This window comes from Synchiropus splendidus, chromosome 7 (genome assembly GCF_027744825.2).
Source record: "Synchiropus splendidus isolate RoL2022-P1 chromosome 7, RoL_Sspl_1.0, whole genome shotgun sequence".
NCBI classification, from domain to species: Eukaryota; Metazoa; Chordata; class Actinopteri; order Syngnathiformes; family Callionymidae; genus Synchiropus; species Synchiropus splendidus.
The window spans coordinates 7,291,261-7,310,535 of NC_071340.1; the positions used below are offsets into that span (position 1 = coordinate 7,291,261).

A 19,275-nucleotide genomic window follows, 5' to 3' on the forward strand; every position below is an offset into this window, starting at 1 on the left:
GATGGAGAAAACAAAACCTTTATTGACCCCATACAGTCGACAAGTCACAAGATCAAGCTCTTCAACTCTGATCCAAAACCTTCTGCGTCTCGTCAGAAAACACAAATCAACAGGAAAATAAAATAAATAAAACGTACAGTGCGTCATCTGAAAACCCTTCTCTTTTTCCCTCTACAAGTGTGTAAAATCCCAAATCATGAGCCCACCTGAACACTTATTCATATTACTTATAAATCAACAATTTTTCAATGTGTTTTAGAGCTTCAAATATCGTTTTGAAATTCTTTATGCTCATGTTTTCCTCGCCTGACACACGTTGGCTCTTTGCAGATCAACAAATGCAAAACTATGAGGAGGTGGAGGATGTTGAATATGTGACAAATGACACTCACATTTCTGCTAATCGTGTATTTAAGTTAGTAAATACAATTGTTCTCTTAAGATTCAAATTCAGGTTAACGTATATATAGATAATATAGAATTGATTTAGTTCATTACTTTTTAAAATACATTATTTTTAAATGACTTCAAATGAAGACAGATTTTTGGATTACGCAGATATATTTGTACATTAATTTGTACTTTGGGTGGTTTAACTTCAGCATTAAAGCACAATGCTTGGTAGCAATAATAACAAACAATATCAACCACCTGAATTCTTTGTATGTCATGATTTACATATTTCAATCCATTTTTCTCTTTTAGGTGGCACATGTCCCCAAAACAACATCCTGTTCTCTGGATTTTGGTCAGATTGGCTTCGTAACTTCAGATTTCACCGCGAGTGTCGGAAAAAAAAGAAAAGAGTTGTACAGTACGATCCGGCTGGTCCCACTGATCCACCCGCAGTCACACGGAAAGAAACAAAAATAAATTAAGATTCGAGAAACACGATAAATAAAAAGACATTGCACGGGCCGTCGACATCAGAACTCCGGGTCAGAACCTTGACCAGGAGTTCGGGTGCTCTCCCCCCTCACAGGAGGAAGGCGGTGTTGATCAACTTTGGTAAACAACAGTCATTCTGGACTCGTCTGGTCTTGCATAAGAGAAGTATTGCTAACAGAACTAACCGGCTCTCGGGTTAAATATTTCAATATTAAATCTCTTTTACATTCACACTTTGTGATCGATGCATAAATAGAATCTAAAACAGCATTTAAAGCGACAGTGCAGCTAAAATCACCAGCTGAGACAAGAAGCACAGAGGAATTCTGGGAAACGCTCCGCCACTGGACTCGCTGTGGAGTCACACCTGTCTTTCTGAGTTCTGTGTCTCAAAGAGTGTGAAGTGACAGGGAGGAGGATCAGCACCTCCATGTCTGAGGCCGTTCAAACCAGCAGGAAGCAGATGTTCACTCTGGGAGTTTGACTGAGATTATTGACAAAATCAGTTCTGAGTCATGAGCTTTTAGTTAGTAGGACAGGAAACCCATTAAGAAATGAGATGAGCTCAATTCTCTGTCCGAGACCAGAGCTCTGATCCAGGAGAGACTCAAGAGTAGAACCGCAAGAGAAGCCAGTTGATGTGTCAGGATGGATTGATGATCCAAAATGTTTCGACTGTATTCACAGATCAAATGATATGTGCACCGTCTGTGGAGCTGTCCCTCTCAGTTGTAGACTCCTCTGTCTGAACAAAGCGTTTCCCAAAAGCTCTCGCTGCGTCTCGTGTTTCTAAGGAAGCAGCCTTCGACTCTCCACCCCTTCCCAAACCCCAAATCATCTCATTTGTTCATGCAAAGCTTCACAAACGAGTCAGTATGTTTTTGCATATCACTTGCCAAAAAGCAACTACACCGATGAGCCGAAACATTATGACCACTCGCCTGCTTTGTGCAGGTCACAAAACCAAACAATCCATCTGGCGGTCAAAATGTGGCAGCTGATCAGGACTATATATTTGTTCTGCTAAATATATCTCACTATATCTTATGTACAACACTGATGCTGTAGTTTCATGTGCGAGTTAGACGACCTAGAGGCTGAAGTGAGGAAGACGATGAGGAGGCTTCGTCTGGGTCACATGCTACATGAGAGCGTTAGACGTCCGGCGCCGGGTCAGTTCTTCACTCACCCGGAGAGACGCAGCAGGCTGGAGCTTTGGTCTGCAGCGCGGGTCCAGGTTCAGCTGCGTCTGGAAGCTTCTATGATCAGTTCTGCTAATGTCAGTGCTGCGCCCGCTCGTCCTCCTGTGCTGACAGAAGCTGTGTGCTTAGACAGTTTAGTCCTGAAGGTGGCGCCGGTCCAGGAAAGCAAAGGTTGGAAAGTCTGGAGGAGACTCAAGAGTGACATTTAATGTGCTGGAGGGAGGACAAACAGGCACACACACTTCTCAAAGCCAGTGTGTGTGTGTGTGCACGCAGCTCCAAGCCAACACCGCACACACGCTCATGACGACACGGGCTCATTCCGCCTGGCCGCCAGCAGGTGGCAGCATGTTGTTTTCCTTCAGGTGAGAGTGGAGCGTGTGGAAGATGCTGAGCTGCTGTTCGGGCTGCAACATCAACAGCTGCTGCAGGACTTTGCTTGGATTCGGACCCCTGTAACCAAACAAGCCAGAACACCAGTCATCAGTGCTTGTCCAGGCAAGCTAGGGTCACATGGGAAATTGAAGCGGCCACTGACTTCATCAGCTTTGCAGACTCTACATTACTGCGCCAAACATTTTGGTAACCGAAAGGCTGGCATGAATGAAGGGCAGCTGAGGTACGAGTGTCACAACAGGACGATAAGACAGTTTCTCTCTTGCTGCTCTGCTTGAGACCGTCTGAGCCGCACTCACCGGATGAAGCTGGCGATGTAAACATGCGTGAATGTGGCCATCAAGTACTGACAGTCGAACCGGTCCATGATGCCACCGTGTCCAGGGATGGTGCTGGCAAAGTCCTGACAAGCAGATACACACAGTCATTGAGTGATGTTAGCGCTCCCAAAATGGTCGGTGAAGATCAACAAGTCTGACATAGAACCTTCAGACAACCACACCAGAAATACAAACGATCAGAAATGTCCTGGAAAGAGGATCATCACCATCATCATCATCATTCCTGTCCGACTCCAGTCCATCACATGACACCAGTAAGCAGACACATCACTCATACACACACACTCTGACTGACTTCGGGGTGTTTTTGGACTGTGGGAGGAAACCAGTTCTAGTTCTAGCAGCACACCATGCAAACAAAATCCTCTCATAATGTCAAGTATAAAACCATTTCCGATGCAATTTTGGATGCACAGCAAGAAGGTTCAGGGTTCAAATCCAGCTCTGGACCTGTCTGGGTTGAGTTTGCATGTTCTCCCTGTGCCTTGCCTGCATGGGTTTCCTCCCACAGCCCGAAGACATGCTCACTAGGTTAATTGGACACTCAAAAATTGCCCCTGGGTGTGCGTGTGTGTGACTGGTGTGTGTGCCCCGTGATGGACTGGCAAACAGTCCAGGGTGTATTCCTGCCTCTCACCCAATGACCACTGTGATAGACTCCAGCACTCCCCGCAACCATGAACAGGACTAAGCGCTGGTCATCTGAAGGTGGATGTATGTACTGAAGTAGCTTCATGTCAACTGTTGTTTTTAGTTTACAGTAAGAAAATTAGTAGATCATTGTCCTTCGGTAAAAGTTCATCACAAATTCATTTCAAAGCAAAAATGTTAACATGCAAAAGTCAAGTCCAAAGTTGGAGTCTTTCAAATTTCTTCTTTGCTTCACATTAATTATAGACTTATATACTTCATGGTTTCATGTTATAGCCCACATTTTTTTCTACATTTTTTAAAATTATACTCTCACAGTTTTACATTAAATCTGAGCACTTCAATTCTAGTCAATGGATGTCTCCACCAGGCACGCTGCTCTGCAGCGCCCCAGCGTGGCAGCGCATCGACAAGCAGCACTTTAAAGTTGTCAGCTGACCACAAGCTGACTGCATCATTCCAGCATAGAGCTGACTGTTCAGACAGGAAGTCAAAGAACAGCAAAACGCATTTGGTGTCTCTGGTGTGATGGTGCCTGGCAGCAAGCGCTGTAATGCGGTGCAGACAATTTGGTGGAAACCAAAACCACATAAAAACAACAGTGTGCAATACTAAAATCAAAAACAAACAAGAAGTGTTCTTACTTTTATTTTGAAGGCGCGCTTGAACCCGCTGGCAAAGAATCCACCAAAGGGCCCAATGAGGGAGGCAAAAGAGGAGAGGCAGATGCTGTGGATTTGGAACGGGTACAAGTTCACTGTTTTCTGTGGGGAGTGACGGGACAAGAGGGACGAGCATTAGACCAGAACAGAGTATCTAAACAACAGACAGAAAGTCCAACCCGTCACTCTGGCAGCTCACCCATCGCAGTGTGTTCTGGATGACGGCAGGAAGCTTGTACTCTTGCATCACAAAAAGATCGGAGGGCTCACACTCCACCGTGAAGCCGTTTGTCTCGCTGTTGAAGCCCACGGGACACACAAAGTACTGGAACTGGGACAGCAGGTACGCCAGCTGATGACGAGACACACAGTAAGGTCTGGGAGTTTGAGAAAGTTCCCATCAAATGTTAGAAAGATTGATTTGAATTGTACCCCCTGATGCAACTAGAGGAGGAGAACTACACAAAATGTAGTGCAGGATTCTCATGATTCTACATGCTGACATGAGCATCATGTAAGAAATCAAAATCTGAGGATCCTGGTTTGCAAGTTCTACAATGTAGTCAGGGTCAGGCCAAGACAATAAAATCTTAAAGTCCATTCTAAAGTGGACAGAGAGCCAGTGCAGAGAAGCAACACTGAGTTATGTGCTGCAGTCTTGGCTGTGGATGAAAAGAAGTTCCCTATAGTGGAAATATTTGACTCCCAGCCAGGAGCAAAGGCGGTCCAGAAAAATTTCATGCTGAAATGTTTAAAACTGCACTGAGATCTAACAGAATAAAATGGACCTTTTCTGTCAAACCTTTGTCGGCTGCTAGGAGAAGGTCACTGGTTACTTTTAAAAAATGCAGTCTCTTTGCTATGTCCTGATCTAAAACCAGACTAGATTTAAAAAAAAGATGCATAAATGATACTATTTAAGAAGACACAAAACCCCACCTAAGAAGGAAAGTTTAGAGATGGGTCTGAAGTTATTCAGATCATTAGGCTGGATCATTGCATGTTATAAAATACTAGGCCACCAACATCTTAAGTCTATTTTAAGAGGTGTGTGAGAAAGACATTGAGGATGCATGTGGTTGGCTTCATGTAAGAAATGGCATGCCTCTAGGGCATAGCATTAGATTACGTATTCCGCAGTCAACAACTTGGATGGAGGTGTGTTCCGTTTTCCTGGGAAATTATTGTCCATGTGCAGTCATCGGTAATCAGGTCACTTCAACAGAAATTCCATGTTTATGAGCAACAAATGTAGGATTCGTTTGGGTCCTGTGAGGTAAACAAGTTCCAGAATTGTTTGCCCAGAGAAATCAGGTGCCACGCTCCAGTTGTGTCAGTTCTGGTTGTAAAACATCGTTGTGGGACTTGTTCTTCTGGAGGAGCATTGTTCTACTGATTCTGTGTCCACTTGTGTTTGGAAGTTAGATTCCAAACCTTTGGTTCCGCTCAGAATTCTTAAAATGGAACAGTTGGAAATTGTAGAAATGTAACTAACAGCTGTTTCATTGAAACTTGTCAACAAGTTTGAAAATCAATGCCAGCTATTGTTCACTTGGACCATTGCAAGTCCTATTACTGGGGATCTGGAGACTAACGTTGCTGGGAATCCATGTCTTCAAGAGAAATATGACCTCCATCAGCTCCTTGTTCATGTGAGTGTTTCGTGCAACAGCCATTTTCAGATATAAAGTGCAACCACATGACTGAAGACTTGGTGACCCCCCGCCACAAACGTCAAAGACCTCAGTCAATTGTGGACTTAACACTTCACTCTAATTTGGACTTCCGTTCACTCACAAGGAAACCAAAAACCACGGTGGAGAAGAAGCCACCGATGAAGCCCTCCCAGGTCTTCTTGGGTGAGAGCTGCAGGGTGGAGAACAAAGACTCTCTTTAGCATCAACATCACTCAGTTGGAATTCATCAGCTACGCAAAACTACACGTGACAAGCTGTTTCATGGTCATCGCCTCCCTTTGAGTCCTCACTGCCACCCGAATTTAGAGAAAAACATGTAGGACTTACACAAAACCCACAAACAAATGTCTACCATCCAAAATGGACAAATGCCAAATGAAAAGAAGAGCTCTCATCTGGATGCATCACTCCCAGATGTTAAATTCAGAAAAGAGAATCTGCTCACCTTGAATTCATTTCTATAAGAAGGGCTCTTACAGCAATCCTTAAATATTAAAATGAATCTCTAGCAGTTAATGGAGCCCCTCACCATGTTTTCTAAGGCAAAAGTCAAGATGGTGATGAAGGGTCCTGAGCATGAGTTTTGTGGCTTCAAACGTGCAGGTTCTGATCCTGCCAGTGTCCATTCAGTCGGACGCTTCGAAAAGTCTAATCATGAACCCACCACCTCAAAATTCTGTTCATGAAATCAAGTATCAGGTACAACCTATTGACGATGAAACAAAAAGATTGCTGAGACTCATCTCAAATCCGGATTCAGCCAAATAGTATTGTGATATTTCAAGCCATGCCTTGCTAGTTGAATAAAGTATAACAATTGTGTACTAGTCATTAAACTTCCATTTCATGCTCAAGACCACAGATATTTGACATAAACACTCAAAAAACTAAGACAGTAAAGGGGTTTTATGAGGATTGCTGAGAAGGTGAGAGCTAGGTTTCTTCTACCTTGATGAGAGGAGTCCGTCCTAAGAAGAACCCGAACAGGTAGGCCATGATGTCGTTGCAGATGACGATGGAGATCGGGACGATGAACCTGCAAGTGCAAATTAAGACTTTGATGAGGGAGTGAGTTAAACAGATCAGCAGGGAACTGCAAGAACTGATTAGAATCTTCATCATATACTATCAGAACTGAAGCTTTTTTAAATGAGTGACTCTATCAGCGTTGACACATTAAAAATTGGAAGTGGAACACCCACCAATGAGACAAGGATGATGGTGAACTTCATTTCTCTAGGCCACAACAGACCACAAGAGCAGAAGTAGTCATAGTGACAGTTTTGAATAGTGACACTCAGGTAAAAGAACACCTGTGTGACTAGTTAAATGGCCACGATTGAGCAATACAGAAGCTAAACAAAGAGCACGTGTGTGTGTGAGGCAGTGATCAAACACAGAGAGGAAGGCCTCCTCGTGTGGAGTCCTGCTTACCAGATCATTCCTTCAAACAGGTTCTGAATGACAAGGTGGGACTGACCAACCACAATCAACAGGGTCACATGGGTCCAAGCAAACTGGAATGGCAAACACAGACATAAACACGAGCGTCACTGCGCTGGAATGAAGTTGCGCCAGCTCACAAGTCGGTGGATGGTAAGAAAGAGGACAGTCATGAATGATGAAGCACAGACAAACCTAAAGAGCTGCGTAATACAAGAGGCAGATGATACAGGTATCACACAATGCTAGCTCTGTTTGAGCAGAAGAGTACCATGCAAGAAGCATTAGTTGCAGCAGAAGGGAAACAAAATGAAACATAGGAGAAATGATTTAACAATTTCAAAAGGGTTTCTTAGGTCAAATCAGATCCTGACATAGTTATACTCATGCTACTGTAATATATACATGTCCAAGAATATTTTGGTCCCACAGAGACAAACTTTCTTTATAATCTCTCCTCAGGTCACATGAACCATAAACAGTGCTATGAGGAAATATTGCCATTCATTAATAGATAAAGAATGAAAAACCCTGAGACTTGCATCATACCCGATAACAGGCAGGCGATCAGATCATGATGTATGTCTGTGAGATACCAACAGTGGTGACAGTATTTGTGACGCCATTACAGAGTTGGCGACTAGGATGATTCACCGTACCAAATTTGGCACTGGAGGACATGAAGTGTGGTTTTAGCATAAACATATTTACAGAACAATGAAGCACAATACTTGCACAGTGAACAAGTGGGTTTTTAAGAAGCGAGTAGCCGTGTGGTTAATATGAAAGAATAGCTCATAAAGCAATTGGAATGAAAGTGAAGGAGGAGCAGCAGAGAAGCAAGGGAGGAGGTGATTAGCTGTGAAGAGGACGTGGGTGGGTTACTGGGCTGATATACACACCATATAAAACTGCAGGCGGTAATGTCTCTTCACTAAACTCAGCACAAACATGCAGAAACCTGTGAAGGAGTAAACAACATGCTATCAGTTTGAGAAACAGTGGAGACTTGAAATAACAGAATTACACAACTAGTGGACCAAGAACAGATGTAGGTATTAAACTGTACCTAACCTAGGTGCAGCTGATATTTTCACTAATATTTTGTTCAAAAACGTTTAGCACATGTCACTGCTGTGACTCCTCCTGAGAGGTTGAAAACCATGTTTCCGTTATACAGAGGACATCAACACTACTACACGTTGGCCATTACTAGCATCCCCCACTCTGTGTAAACACAGAGTCAAACTATGGTGAAGGAGCTCCATGCAGCCCTCTTCCACACAAAACAGTTTATCAGGCACATGGTGTCAAATTCCATCGAGTCGGTTTTCATCAACAATTCCACAATTGGTTAGTCGCAGGCCAGACACCAATCAACTTGCTCAGCATGCACTGTACATCAACTGGTCCCTGCAGTGACTGTCTGACGCCAAGTAAACCCTCAAGTCAAGTCATGAGAATAACTGGTTTGCCCTCATATTGCCTGTGTGCATAAGGCAGCAAGTTATATTGAAAAAAAAAGCATAATTACCAAGGTAGGGTTAAGGATCATTTATGATAATACATTTTGGAGTGAAATAATATGAGGCATAACACACGATACACCATGATATGTGCTTTGTGAGTACTTCCTGCAAACAACACGGACAGACCTGAGGGTTTGTCAGCATTATTCTAGCTGTTAGAAAAACAAAACTCCAGCCTATGGATCTATTGCACGTTCAACATCCATAAACCTCCATATCAGTGCTCAGGTCCAGAATCAAGGAGATTCATTTATCAACGTGAGCCTTGTTCAAACAGATACTATGGAATTTGACACTTCATTCTTGATCTGCAATGCTGACTACTTTTCAGTGTGTAGGACAAACCTGCCAGGTACAATGCAAAGGAGATGAACCGGTGATATCGAGCCAGGAACTGCAGCGGCTCCTCCCTCTGCACCAGTGCTCCAAAGTAATCAGCAAGGGTTTCTCCATAGAAGAAGTAGTTGACACAGATAAGGAAGTACCTGAAGGAAAGCAGGGAGAGCTGACCAAGAGGTTTCATTTGCTCTAGCAGACTTGGAAAAAAAACAAGCACACATTTAGTGAATGCATGTTTGGAAACTCAATTCCTTTTGATGGTAATACCAGGAGGCAGTAAAAGCACTGGTGTGTGTGTGTGCGCATGTGAACTCAGTAAAAGGGCAAGTCTCAATTAGTGTTCGGTCACTTCCAGCAGTGCAGTGATCTTTGCTCCCGTCTATAACTCCTGTGGGTTGAGCATAAATGAGGAGGGTTAACAGAAACACTAGGTGAAGGCCCATCTCTGTCTCTCTCTAGTTTATTTAAATACTTAATTCAGGATTCAAACGTTAATACTGCAGCAGGTTAATCCCCATCGAGTGACAAAAGCAGTTTACACAGCTACTGCCACTGGAATGACCGAATATAAGAAAGCGTACACCTCATGACACTGTGTGTGGTGGACCCACAGATCAGCACCCTGACACTAAATGGTGAACAGGCGATGGCGATTTCACATTTGAAGCACTTTTGTTTTCTTAATGAAATCTTTAAAAAAGAACAGACTACCTGTCTAACATACTACACTTGAGCACTTGTTCTTATGCACAGTTGTTTTCACACGTGTCACCCCATGAGAGGGTTTGCTGTGTACTTGAGTTGTGATGTGTTCACTGCTAGGATTCCATAAATTTGATTGCTTTTTGTCATGCTCAAATCTAAACTGTCTTCGAGTTGTCAGCTTTCACATATTGACATTGACATATGAATCAATACCCGACTGCACAAGTCAAGAAAGAAGTTGTTCTATTAGAGACTAGGTACTGACTTCACCCATCTTAGCAACAAATACAACAGTGGCTTTCCTTAAATGTATATATATATATATATACATGTTATTGTGAGAAGATGCAGGGTAAATGAGAAAGTGAAACAAGGCAATAGAGGAGCAAAACAGCCACAAAGCCAAAAAAAGTCCTTACCAGCTGAGTGTCCGGAACCAAGGAAGCTCATAGGAATGATAAAATCTGTAGCCAATCGTGATGATTTCCTGGAAACACTTGATTTGGACCGTCATGACCTTGAAGGTTGCGTAAGGACAGGAATAATCACATAATGCTCAAAAGCTACATTCATCTGAACAGCCTCTGACACACACCACCAATATTAGAGTGATTGGACCCAAATATATCATGACAAAAAAGCCAGATATCATGGCTAAAGACAGAACCCCTCGTATCCAGTAGTTCTTCCATCTGCAGAGAGAACACACAAACAAAACACCACGTTTATTATAATGTCATTCATAACAAAACATAAATATGCATGGAGCTATGCAGAAATTGCAGAACTATTTTCACTGTCAGAATTGCTCTGCTTCCTCACTGGCATGACCAAAATGTGAAATGAGGCCTCAACGGTTGTGGCCTTCTGGCACAAAGCAAAATTCAGCCCAGAGACAAACTGAGACAACTGAAATGTCAGCACCAAAACAAAAAAGGGCAATGATTCAAAACTGCACCGGCGCAGCATGGGGAGGTTGAATGGATGTGAAAAACTGCTGCATCATGAGGAAAAAAGCTGTAGCCACACAGCAGCTGACTCTTGTCTGGTCATCACTCCCACAACACGGGCTCTCTTTTTATTTATCTACCTAGACCTGAGATTGCCCATCATATTGCTTCTACACTGCTGCAGACCACTGTCCCTCAGAGCGGTCAAACCCTCACAGATTAGTGTCTCACTTCTCCTGAGCCTTTAAGTCCTGTGACCTGGTCACTGCTCGGTGGCCACACCCTCATTCTCCTCATCTGAAAGTCAAACATGACCTTGTTCTATTGGCGAGAATGATAACAAATCTGTTTTTGGGTAAAGAAACATACACATTTTAACAACTGATTGTGTAAGGTACTTAACAAACCAAAGTTGACTATAAGAGACAAGTTGTTCAACACTATCTAAGCTACAGAAACCAAATTTGTTTTTTTAAATAAAAACAACACCAAATAAGATGTTGATGTCCAGAAGCAAAACAAAACAAAAATCCTGCTCCAGTGAAGCTGCATGCATCTCAGTGATTAATCACTCTGAAAATGCAGCAACCGAAACCTTTTGCTGCATAGACAGATTACGCAGTCACATTAGTGAGTGATGGTAAAAAACAGTATATCAGCTGTTCATGTTCTGTTCATTTGCTGCCGTGCTCTACATTTGTACAGGGGGTCATTTCAAGCAGTGGAAAAATGATCACATTGGCTGGTGCAACTCAAATACATACATGAATAAGAACAAGCGAGCTAAGAGCTTAATCCTCTCACACAATAGCCAAGAAGGGTGAAGAGACTAGCGAAGAAATTCCGGCAAAACATCAATCATCCATCTAATATGCCAATGAGGTGTTCTCATCCAACTTCGGATAAAATTCTGAAACCATATTACAAGAACTTTGCACCAATAGAATGAAACACCACCATTCAAAAACAGCCACACACTCACAATACTTAACATTGACCCAAATCCAACAAAACAAGCCTTGTTAACTAGCTTCCTAAAATAGTGTCCATTGTCCAGACAACAAGGTGACCCTCTCGCGCTAATGCCTCGTGATGTAAGACACATTGGTGGTTGACCTTTCTATGCAAGATCAGTCATGTAGGCAGCATGACCGGCCCTCAGCAATAAAAGGTAAATATATAAACCACAGGACAGATGAAGACAGTCTCACAATAATGTCGGCAATCCCTCATGCATTTTCTTTCTTTTTCTGCTGTCATCAACTATTTATGGTTATTATGAATATTCCTCACTGAAAGCTGCAGTTAAACTAAATAAAAACACTTTTTATTTTCCATCTCCACCGAAGCGCCCGCTTCATGTATTATTGAGAGCTGTAAAACACAGTGACGTTGTTGACATGCATTTGTGATTTTACCTCGGCGGCAGCCCCTCCAGAGCTTTGTTCAGGCATTGTGGAGTGTTGTCTGTGTCTGCTGTGGACAGGGGAACATCTGGAGTGTCAGCTTTGCAGTCAGCATCACATTCTCCCTCTGTGTCACCAGGCAGGCCCAGCCTGTCATCGCCCTCAGCCTCCTGAAGGACACACAGAGCAAATGTTCAAATACTGACTTTAGATTCAGAATGTTCATTGGCTGTTTTACAAGCTCTATTCAAGTGAGTAAACAAAGAACAAATAAACGATGACATCACCGACATTGCAAAGAGAAAACATTGTCAACGGAAATTCCTGAGAGTCAAATGGAAGGTAAATTCAACTCAAATAAACCGATCTTACTTGCTTATTTAAGTCCAATTAGGACTTTGAAAGTGAAACTTAAACACTCATATTCACTCAGTTCACTTATTTACTTATTTATTATTAAATATCCATGGAATGACCACACACTCATCACATCCCTTCATAATTCAGAAAATGTAATTTCACATTAAAAAATAATATGAAATGTAGGGGTTTACAGTCACATACATGGATGCATTGCCACAAAATGCAGGTTACGTGATTTTAAGAAATTATTCTGAGGCGCCGATCCCACAAACGAGTGCACATAATATAAGCATGTTCCACAACATTATATTTTTCTTCTGCCAGGAAATACTTGCAACCACATCGAAATAAATGGAATAGAAATAAAATTCAAGTGGATACACAGAAAAAAATATGAATGCACATACACCATCAACATTTTTTTACAATACATTTAGGACAAGACTGGTACAGGAAATGACTTGACAGTGGGTCATATGCAAGTTGCAAGTTCCCTGGTCAGCAAACTTTACATGAACTTAAGAGTGACAATTTGTACAATTCCTTTTATCAGGGATGAGAATCTTCAACACAGCATGTCGGCGCCCAATTTTGATTCCTCTTCCATCCTGCACTGAGGATTAGTGGGTGTGGCTGAACAGCCTGGGCGTCTGCAGAGAATGTCAGCAGGTTAACCGGCTGCTCTCTGGGAGGACAGCGTTTCCACTGGTGTTAATAAATCTTTAATCGGGATTTGGGGTTTGACCCTCAATCCTGATTGTCTACTGAGGCCCAGATCTACCTTTCATCTACGAATATGCAAGTTCTTATTATTGTTCACATTAAAGCTACTTTATGTGAGTATTTCAGATAAGGCTGCATGGTGTCAGGTTTGAATTGGTGCAACACGTAAGCTCATTTATGACGAACCAACAGCACACAGAAGGAATAAATGAATATTGCCATTCCCAGAGAAAGCTGACCTGAACTGTTGCTCGTCGTCTGTATGAGCTTTCCTTGGTGCTCGCTGATGCGCTGTGATGGTTTTTACCTTTAATGGCTGCTTGTACTCAGGCGCTGCAATTTAAGGGCAGCTGGCACTTGAGTGTTACGTCTTATGAAATAAGGTCACTGATCCTGGCTGGACATAATTAAATGTGGGAGGTTCAGGGGGAGGTGCAGACAGAAACTGAAGATTTCTACTCAAGTTTTAATGAAGACGTGCTGGCGCTTGCAATTTGAAGCCGCTGAACACTCCATGCGTTTCGGAGAACTGGATGGGTTACAGGGAAAAAAAAACTTGACAGAAAATCAGTGTGATGGTTGTAATCACAATCTGTCAAGAGAACACGCTACAACACAGTGCTGCAGATGTATCCAAGAGGGTAAACATTGTCTGGCTGACTGTGAAAGCAACACACTGCTGTTCTGGTTCAACAAAGAAGCACACGCTTTTGTACCTGTGTGCGGAGAATTACATGTGCAATTAATAGAGTGCATCCCACAGTCGTCGGTCAAGGTCATTGTTGACTACTGTCCACATCCATGTTGTCCACATTCTAAAACGTTCCTCTTCATTAATGTGTGTTCCAAAACAACTGATGAATCAGAAAGATAGTCTATTAACTGTGTCATGATTGGGGTTGCGTGATCAAGTGAGCACGAAAAGGTGTCACCATTGAGTGACCCGGTGTGGTGCTACAGCATTGCTGCTGTGTTAGTGCAAAGGAACGTGGTGAGGATGTCACCTTAAATGACATGTCCAGCAGGGAGGAAACCGAAGGGCAAAAGGAAGACCAGATTGAGGGATTATGTCTTTCCACTGGCCAGATAAATGTCACAAGATCATGAAGTCCAGGACGGCCAGGATGACCAGTGGAAGGACATAGCAGCATTGTTTTGGAGTGCAATAAATGAGCCTCAGTTTTGTGTAAGCAGTTAGAAAACAAGTCAGTCAATTATTTTGCAACAAGAGACACTCCCATCCATCAACCTTGCATTCACAGGCGAGACTGTACAGGTGGATGCTGTCAGACAGGTTTTGGACAAACTTTGTTGCAGAGGAGAAAACAGAATTAACAGAGACATCTAAAATGGAAAGACTTAAAGAAAAACAGTTCATTTGTAAAGAACATCTCCAGATGCACAAGTAATAACAACAAAAACATCAGGTGGAACACTCCCTTACTATAGTGAGGATGAACAAAATGTACGATTTGATTTTTGAGACAGGCAATATAGATACAGATATAGGTCATTATTGCTTTCTTAATTCCTTTACAAGACAATTGAATCAGCCACACAAGATATCTGAAATATTTAACCTCTTTCCACAACATATCCTAAACCCGTCCCCAACAATATAGCCTTAATGTTTCCAGCTGCCCACTCAGCATCCACAGGCACATGTAGGTCCAACGTTGAATTAGTAGGCGATTCATTCCAGATCTCATCTAAATGCCACACAACACCAAGTCGTAAAGACTCCTCTGCCGTCTGACGACATTAGTGCAGTAGAGTAAGAGCTGTGACTAACAGAGCATTAAACATCCTGCTGCTGCCAGAGGCTTCAGGGACAGAGAGCCCACCAAGGTCAACTGTCCTGTGGAGTCTTGAGCAGCTGCTAACTGTCCTGGTGACACAACACAGCATCCAGAGCAGCAGTGCCAGAGCCACTGTGCTGTAATGTGAATGAAACACACAACGCATGTCTGGCTTCCTTTCTGAACGACAATACACTTTAAACTATAAAACAAAAAGAAAAACAGAGAGGGCCTCACACATCCATGTGCACACAGACACTAACACGGTCATCACTCGGGCATTAAATCTCATCGATGGCTATACATGAATACATTTACAGTTCACTAATATTAGCAACCCACAATTACAGTGTGTAAAGTTCTGCCAATAACGATAGCGCTCTTTCATCGCCTAAGACTTCGGAACATCGGAAAACAAGAACAGCATGGTAAGCAAGGATATTGGGCCTAAGTACAGCAACAAAAGTATCATTGAGCCAAGATTAAGAAGACAGTTTTAGTTTGAGGTTCGATGCGACAAACTGCTGACACAACAATAGTGGAACTTTGCCAGGATGACCACACTAGGAACAAATGTGCATGTCGTGTAGGCGAGATATTTCTGCTCAAACATTAAAGTCTCTTTATAGCAGCAACACGTCCAGAGGGACGGAATCAGACACACAAGAGTAACGCAAGCATATCCACACATTACACTATGAATAGGCTTACAAGCTAAATCACATCCATCTCATGGATTCCCTTCTTTTCTTTTAGTTAATGCCTATGAAAATAGCAAAGCACCAACACGAGTGCAAAATGAATGCAAAAGACGCTAAGAGACGACGTATCATAAGCATTGATAGTGTCTGCGTTTTTTATAATACCTTTTACTTGAGAGCATCGCTGGAGGTTGGGATTGTTCTGAATTTAGCTCCATGTTTCCACTTTGCTTGAGAATACGGGACGCACCAATGAAGGACATATCTTGTTTGTGCAGCATACCAAAGGTGCTGAATGGCTTCTTTGCAAAGTTGGAGTGTTTTCAACTTCAACTTGGCCCCTGCCCAAATAAATCTTGAAATGAATTTGTCCCATGTTATGTGATTCTAAATGGTCATGGCAAAAACACATACAATAATGTTTCATTGTTCCCCAGTACTTTTACAGGTGACTGTACTTGTGACTGACTGGTCCAAGTGACTCCCTCATGTAAAATCTTGTAAAAATGTTGAAACACCACCGTCTCTGTACTCCCTAGGATAAATAATTTGGTGATTCTATCTATGATGTTGACACTCAATGAAGCGACATAAACGTCTAGGTATTCCCACTTAGAGCAAAAGGAGACGTGTAGAAGTGACAATTCTGGTTAAATCAGTTTACGACGACAGCTATTTTCATGATGGTGTAGCAACCACTGAAGAGCCCTTCATCACCACTGCTGCAAGTTGAGACAATGACCGAAACATCCAACAATCCATGTATTTGTGCGGAATAGACCCCAATTATTTAATGGACATTTTCTCTCCCGACCTCATCAGGACCCCATTCAAAGACGATTGCATGCAAAACTGGGCAATTAGCGCTTGGAATTATCCATCCGGCTTTTACAACGTCTACTCAAAGCTGCCGTTGTTTGCCTTCCAGGGAGGCATCACATGGAACAGGAACTATCAGTAAACGACCCCATCGGAACCAAAATACATCGGGAAGCTTTATATATAAACCACGCTCTCTGAATGTGTGAATGATGCCAACTGGTGTCTGTTTGGAAAGGTTCCCGGCTTGAATGAGCAGAGAAGAGAGATCTGTTGAGACTTCATCAAGCATTTCACAAAATAATTCACACACAACTTGATGAAGAACTCTCCATATTACCGGTAAGGATGTTGTTTGTCGGGACTTCAGAGCCGCAATTGTATAAATTCACATTACTTTAATCCACAGCTATCCCTGGCTGACATGGTTTACACATGTAAGCAACAAAAACCTTGAATGGCTTTGTCCCCTCAACAAAGATAAATAACAACGCATGAGTACCACCCAGTCAAAAAAGCAACAAAGTGTATTAACCTTCATATCATTTTGACATCAACGCAGCAATATTTATCTGTTTCCAACACATTATAAGTGTTAATACTGAATCAAAAATACACTGGTCCACATCGGGTGTTGCTCAATGATTAGTGGTGGGGGGCTGGGCAGGGGTCCTGGAGAGGGTGGAGCCAGGCCAACCTTTGAAACTATCAAAAACCAAAACACCGACACAGAAACTCTCAGAAAATTTGATGAAGAGGTTGTCGACTCAGTAATTGCTGACAGAGCCCCCGCAGACTAGAATGTACGTATGTGTGGTTTGTGTGAAATACTATTTAGAAAATATCAAGTGGCTTGCTCCAACAACTATCAGGACATATGCCTCAGCATCACACCATTTTAATTTGATTTTAACACTGGCAAATTGGTCAAGCCTTTGTCATGTGGCTCGGCTCAGCAAAACAAAAATACAGAAAGAAGCACCAGTAGACATTTTAGAAATGGACTCTATAAATTAATTTTTTAAGTTATTTTGTTGTTGTTGTCGTTTGTTGATGTCATTTGCATCTCAAGGGAGAATGATGCATGTCAGTGTTGCAAAAAAAACAACACAAATGTCATGACAGGTAAATTAAAATGCTTCCACTGTTAATGTCCAGACAGAAGCTAAATGTAGTGCAGACACCTGTAGGATGGTGCAGTAACATGAAACCCGACCAGTAAAATCAAACAAAGAGTTTGTCAGTCTTTTCAAGCTGTAGAAACTGCAAACTCAGATGATAGTAACACATGAATAACTACAGCATTACATTGCAGAGTATGTGTGTTATCGACTCCAGCATCCCAATAACTCCATACTTATATCTATCATTATATTTAACTGGTAAATTGGTTATCTTCTCAACAAGAACAAGATGACTTTCGTTGTCCAGGGTCTATTTTATTTACTGTATAAGTCGGACTTGTACAGTAAATAAACCATCAATCGTTCAACCTCAAATATACGGACGAAACTAGATTAAATCGGATTAAAAAATCGCAAGTTTAAAAAGCTGTTTGGTTTGTAGAAAAGGGGCCAACGGAAGGCATTAAAGATGAACAAAGGTGCACTGGTCAGAAAGCAGAAAGTTGTTTCCATGTGATAAAATGGTAACTATGGATGAAACTTAGACGACGAAACCCAGGACGTTAAAACAGATAAATAAATGCGATGCGCCCAGAATAAAAATGGTGCAACTGATGTATGTGAAGAGTGTTTACAAAATTACATTAAAAAAAAGATGAAAGCACGAGGAGCTCATTTCTAAATCCAGATCAGTTTCCGTGACAGAGCCGCAGGATTACACAGCTGCTAACTAACTAGCTTAGGTAGCTCCGCGCTAACAGCCTCTTAGCTCGGGTCCATAGTCGAACCCACAACCGGACTAACAAGTTCTGAGGGCGAGGTCCACTGAGGAAGCCGTTCTATTTTACCTTATCGCTGATATTCTCGGGGCTCTCCGCTTCTCCGACGCCGCCTCCTCGCTTCCTCAGCTCGGTCATGTTCCGCCGCCGCCGGACCTTAATGTGTCAAACAAGCTGCTCCGTGTTCAGGAGAGGGGGAGAAGGAGGGTGCAATACTGGTCAGTCACTCGATTCTGAACGCTAATGTCGTCCCCGGCACAAGGTCAGGGCTCCGGGATGTGAGTAGGAACTGTCACAGTGGCTGCCCTCTGCTCTGGAGGCACGAACGTCCCCGCTGCGTGTGTTTGTTTATCTCCGCAGTCTGTCGCTGGTCCGCTCCGCTGCGGACATCAAGTTCCGAACGAGGCCAGAATCCGCATCCGGATGATAGTTTCAAAATAAAAGCACACGCGGAACGTACACAAACGCATACAAGCGAAATTTGTGTTCTCAAGACTGGATCGGTAACATAAAAGCCTGGTGTTCTTGCGTTTACTTTAACCTTTATCAACTTTCAAGCGAAGCGTACACACTAGTCCATCACTTTCTCTCTTCTTGGCCTTCAGCATTTACCCCTCCATCTAAACTACAGTGATCACCCCACACCTCTTCATCTTCTTTTCATTGCAGAAACGGGTCCTTCAATGACGACAGGAGAAAAGGTGGTGGTAAACAGCAATTTATTTATTGAAATGAAATGAAAAATAATCAGTACCAGC

General features: G+C 42.6%; 1 protein-coding gene across 1 annotated transcript; it reads right to left on the minus strand.

Annotated features, from left to right (window-relative positions):
* Positions 1–2: 2 nt before the first annotated feature.
* cds1 (CDP-diacylglycerol synthase (phosphatidate cytidylyltransferase) 1) lies at positions 3–18,907 on the minus strand. The gene is made up of 13 exons (XM_053871939.1): positions 18,587–18,907; positions 12,222–12,379; positions 10,449–10,545; positions 10,273–10,370; positions 9,155–9,294; positions 8,183–8,241; positions 7,272–7,354; positions 6,786–6,873; positions 5,938–6,006; positions 4,340–4,492; positions 4,123–4,242; positions 2,786–2,889; positions 3–2,543 (listed from the first exon to the last, which is right to left on the minus strand). Exons 1-13 carry the CDS (start codon positions 18,653–18,655, stop codon positions 2,408–2,410), a joined length of 1,374 nt encoding a protein of 457 aa, XP_053727914.1. The 5' UTR covers positions 18,656–18,907; the 3' UTR covers positions 3–2,407.
* Between the last annotated feature and the right edge of the window lie 368 nt (positions 18,908–19,275).